Source organism: Gossypium raimondii, chromosome 13, assembly GCF_025698545.1.
Source record: "Gossypium raimondii isolate GPD5lz chromosome 13, ASM2569854v1, whole genome shotgun sequence".
NCBI lineage: Eukaryota > Viridiplantae > Streptophyta > Magnoliopsida > Malvales > Malvaceae > Gossypium > Gossypium raimondii.
The window spans coordinates 11,985,863-11,991,149 of NC_068577.1; the positions used below are offsets into that span (position 1 = coordinate 11,985,863).

Here is a 5,287-nt window from a genome sequence, read left to right on the forward strand (position 1 = left end):
TATTTTAATTATAAAAACATATAACCTAATGTTAATTAGAATTCCAAGAATATTAATTATTTATATCTGAGTGGTGTAAGTAAAATTTGGTTGTTTCATCATTATATATATAATTTATTCTTCGCATGTGTACAAAAACCCACAGCTCCTTTTCTCTTTTATGTTTGAGCTTTTCCAGTATTCTTTCCCTTGGGAACCACGAATCATTAATCCAACGGTTCAAAATCAAGGGGGGCCAACTCATTTCACCCAATAGTAATCATTCATCGGCACGACTTTATACTATTATTTTGTTTTGCGCCAATTTCCGATTTTGATCCCTCTATTATACTCAAATTAATATTTTAATTTAATTGTTATTTTTATAATATTATTAATTAATTCAAATACCTAACATTTAAGCATTTCAATTACAATCCTTTTACTTGTACTCATCATGTTGACGTGTACGGGTGGGACAACACTAGGAGTGGCCCTCTCAAAACTTTTAAATTTTTTAAATGAGGCTTTTAAGACTTTTGAAATTCTTATAAAATCTTTAAAAATTGAAATTTTTTATCAGTCCCCAAGATTTAGTGCTAAGATTTGACAGATAAGTTTTTGGTATTACAGAGGATATTTTAAGAAAATATTCAATCCTATTAGTTATTTGGATTAAGTAAAGAGATTAAAAAAGTAAAAGATCAAACAAGGGTGAAATAAATATGTTTTTTGCTGTTTTACAAAATTTATAAATTCAAAAATATATTTAACTTTTTAACCTCTTAAATTTTTATAATTTTATTCCAGGCTTTTTATACAGAATTCATGACTTTGCTCTTAGGATCAAACTATGCCAAACTAAATATTGAATTTAAGCATAGTGGAAGGACCAAAAACTAAAATTTGACCATTTTTTGTGTATTAAAAAAATATTCCTTGCTTTCATTTTGACCGCAACTCCACTTTCCTTTCCCTTCTCTATATAACCCTTTCCACCCTTCATTTCTCTCCTCATCCTCTTCCCCCGTTCTCTTCTACTTCTTTGCTTCCTCAACTTTCAGTGTTTTATTGTTTTTTTCTTTTTTTTTGGTTTAGTGTGTTGCAATGGCCGCGGAGCCGACACCAAAGCGCCAAAGAGAAGAAACCCAGAGCTCAAACGAAGAACATGTTGAAGAAACAAAACGCCATAAGTCTTACAATCACATACTCTCTTTGCTTGAAGCCGAAGAGGATGAGCCCAGCCAAGACTTGTCACCCCTCATCACCACTTTACAACAACAGCTCTCCTCGGACTCCGTTTTGGATGCCCCTTTCCCTCTTTGTCAACCAGCAACACCATCGCCCTCGAAACCCGACAAGGAAAACGCCACCGCCGCCCTCAGCTTAGAAGACTGCACATCAGCAACTTGTTCCTTGAAAGAAGATGATGATGATAAAGAGCAAGTCATAAGACATTTGCTTGAAGCCTCTGATGATGAGCTGGGGATTCCAAATAGAGAAGATGGCGATGGAGATGGTAGCGGTGGTGGTGGTGATGTTGGCTTTGAAGTTTTTGAGTTGGAACAAGGTTTCAACAATGGCGGAAATGGGTTTGCATTGTGTGATGGGTTATGGGAACTTGAAGATGAGGCTGCTAATTACTATACTTTGTTACAGTCTGAACTCTTCATGTAGCTTCATGGCCGGAGAAACTACGAAGCAGAAAGAAATGGTAGGGGTAAAAATTAGAGAAGGGGAAAAAAAGGGAGTGCGGGGGGAAATATGAAAAATGAAGGCGATTATTTTTTTTGGGACTAATTCATTTTGGAACCCCCCCAACTTCTTTGAAAATATCAGGACTTTCCCCTTGTTTCTTTGTTCAATATTAAAATTAAATTGTTAAAAGGAGGAATATGCTTTATATTTTGTCCCATATTTCCTAATTATTTTATCCCTTCCCATTCTTGCTCCAAACGTTTTTAAGATGAAGGGTTGAAAAATAATTATTTTATTTTGGTAAAAAGAAAAAAAAAGAAATATTCTTTTAAGGGAGAAAATATAGAGGCAAACTCTGCTTACCCTAATAATCCATAGTTTATTCGGTTGGATTCCAAAATTATTTTGGATTTAATGCGACTATCAAATGATAATGTTTTGTACACGTGTTAACATGTCGGTGAAAACACGAGATTATCATAAAATTTATTGTGAATTTTCTCAAACAAAAAAGTAAAAGTTATATTCAAAAAGAAAGAAAGTGGAAATAAAAATATGTGCACGTATTTTTTTGCATATTTTATTTTATATGATTTCACATAATTAATTATATTATTCATTAATTAGTTATCAAATTAATTTATCATGAAGTTTATGATGTTCCAGAATATTAAATTAGGGAAGTTAATAGTTTACTAAATTGATATATTTAATTTTACTCATTGAAGATTATTTTCAATATGATTATTAAATTTAATCACCTATGTTGTTATAGAGAACTAATTTAATAAAGAAGTTACGTCATAACTATAAATGTTATAAGTGAAAAGTTGTTATAGAGGTTAAGATAAAATATAAAATTTAATTCTTCTATGATTGTATTACCAACAACAAAAACTCTTATTAATAAGCTAAAAATAAGTGTTGAATTTTAGTTTTAAAATTTATTTGACATATTATTTAAAATTAAATATTAAATAATTAGATTGTGTGATAAATAATAATATAACTTTTTAAAAATAAAATAACAATTGAACATATTCTCTATATAAGTGATAAGGGACATATCTAATTATCACTTTTCACATTTTTAGAAAAATTCATCTAATAGTTTTATTGTAGATTGTCAATCATATGTAAAAAAATTACTAAAATATTAACTTTAAGGTAAATTATTTTTTCAATAGTTTATCAAACAAGGGTTAAGCCTCTATTATAGGAATTAGATAAAATTAATTCATAGTACTAAATGAAATTTATTTTATTTTGTTTACGAACTAAGTTATCCTTTGAATCCATTTTATCTTTTTAAGGTTTATGGTTATTCCTTTTAACAATATCGTCTCCAATATTTTAATTTAAGTCTTTCAACTGAGTGCAATGTACATTACCCTTACATTTAACACTTGTTGGTAAATGAATCTCATTAAGAAGATTCAAATAACTTGAAACTGTAACAGGTTTAACATTTATTATTTAAAAAATTATCTAAAATTAATATTTTCATTAACAATTCAACTTCAAATAATGAGATTTTATTTATAGAATCATAAAACGTTAAAAATATTTAATTTATTAATTAGGAAATGAAAAAAGCATTAACTTTCAAAATATTCAGTTTAATCAAAACATTTATTTTGTTAATAGGTATTTTATATATATAGTTTATCCAAAGCATAAATTGAATATATATTATATTGGGTTCACATTTGTATACAACATCATGTTTGGTTGATAACAATAAAACATAAAATGGCTTAAAAATAGTTGTTATGCATAATCTATTTTATTTCTGAAAATGAAATCAAATTATTATCTGATTTCTTTCCTATTTTTTATATTTTAATCATAATACCAAAAAAAAGAAGAAGTACAAATAATTTATATTACAATTTTATATTTTATGTATCATCAATCTCATTTATTTAAATATGATTTAATTTGAGTATTTTTGAACTTTTCATCACAATTATTAGGTATTAACAAAATAATTTTGTTGCTTAATATCATTTAACAAAGTTGGGTAGGTGAAATATATTGCAATAAAAGATCCAAGCTGGATTCTCAAAATTGCGGAATATTGGATAAAAAGAAAATTTTAATCGCCACTTTGATAAGGATTCTTTACTCATTGGATACCTTTCAATTTCTTTTTCTTTTTTCTTTTTTTAACCTTTTTGTTCTTTAATGGTCCCACATATCTTACTCGCCAACCTGAGACGTGGGAGCACGCTCCACATTCATTGGTCAGCGGATTTCAGATCCAATCACAAAAGCCCAGGCAAACCTCTCTCCTCTTTGATTGGATGTGGTGACAGAGCAACTGTCACAGTCACTTTTTTCCACGTAAACGTTTAGGTAATGAGTACAAAAGCTAATTAATTATTGGTCCGTGACTTGGCGTGCAGTATGGATGCGTAATGATATTAAAATGCCAAATTACTTGTGCTTGGAATTTATAAAAAGAAAAAACAGTAGAAGTAGAAGTAAAAGGGGACCCATCGGTACATTTAAAAGAAAAAAAGAAATCTTGGTGTCGCTGTTAGGACAGTGATGGGGACCTACCTTTGATGTGAGATGCTGGTGGGGCTATACAATGTTGGCCATGTCTTTACATTATGATGATGGATGTCGTATTGGCATGGGATGCTGAAGATACAACAGCCGTCCGATCATCATCTGATGGGGACAGCTACGGTGTATGATGATGTTCAACATCATTTTTCATGAATCATGACAATGAGTACGAGATGCCCGCCAGCTACACCTCACATTTTATATTCTCATTTTTTAAATCTTTTTATTAAAATTATCACTTCACTAAAGTTTTATTTTAATTTTTTTTTACATTTTAGTTTTATTGTGTGTATTTTATTATCTATATCAAGTGTATATATTAATGATATTGTTAATTGAGTTTATGTCACAAATTAGCTCAACATTAACTCGAGATTGATAACAACACCATCATAAATGATTGCACTCATTTAGTATTATTAATCTGATGTGCTTATGTATTTAAATTTTATTTTACTCACAATTCAATCTATTTTTAAAAATATAGTACATATTTCATATATTATTATTAATGAGTTTCAAACCATGTGTTTCACATTTGTGTTCTATATAAATTGTTTCCATATGCGTACAATAGAATTTTTAGGTTATTTAAATATGTGCATAATGATTTAATTAGCCCCCAATTCTACAAAAAAATCATTTTAGCCATTCATTTCTATTTTCGCCTCTTTTAGCTATTAAACTTACGTTTTTTGTCAAATCACCCCAAAATGAATGAAAAAATATATTTGTTAACTTTGTTGACATGAAATACACGTGGATGTCATATCAACAATTAATTAAATTTATAATTTTAAAAATACAAAAAAGATTATAAAAAATATACAAAATATATTTTATTTTTTAAAAAATTTAATTAATTGTTTATGTAGCATACAAGTGGATGTTATAACACCCTCGACCCGACCTAGGAGTTTCGGCTAAGTCGAAGGTATTACATTCGATCACTGAAGTGATCCTGTAAGCCTCTCTTTATATTTGTGAAAAGAGTTTACCAAAATCTTTAGTTATTAAAAATAGAACAGCGTAA

At 28.8% G+C, this 5,287-nt stretch overlaps 1 protein-coding gene across 1 annotated transcript; it reads left to right on the forward strand.

Moving 5' to 3' along the window:
- Window positions 1-975: 975 nt before the first annotated feature.
- Window positions 976-1,882, forward strand: LOC105783285 (uncharacterized). Its single transcript, XM_012608658.2, has one exon. The coding sequence runs from the start codon at window positions 1,087-1,089 to the stop codon at window positions 1,654-1,656; it is 570 nt and encodes a 189-aa protein (XP_012464112.1). The 5' UTR covers window positions 976-1,086; the 3' UTR covers window positions 1,657-1,882.
- The last annotated feature ends 3,405 nt before the right edge of the window (window positions 1,883-5,287 follow it).

Bases quoted from the DNA above. Each gene is read 5' to 3' on its own strand.
- LOC105783285 (XM_012608658.2), top strand. From the start codon at position 1,087: ATGGCCGCGGAGCCGACACCAAAGCGCCAAAGAGAAGAAACCCAGAGC.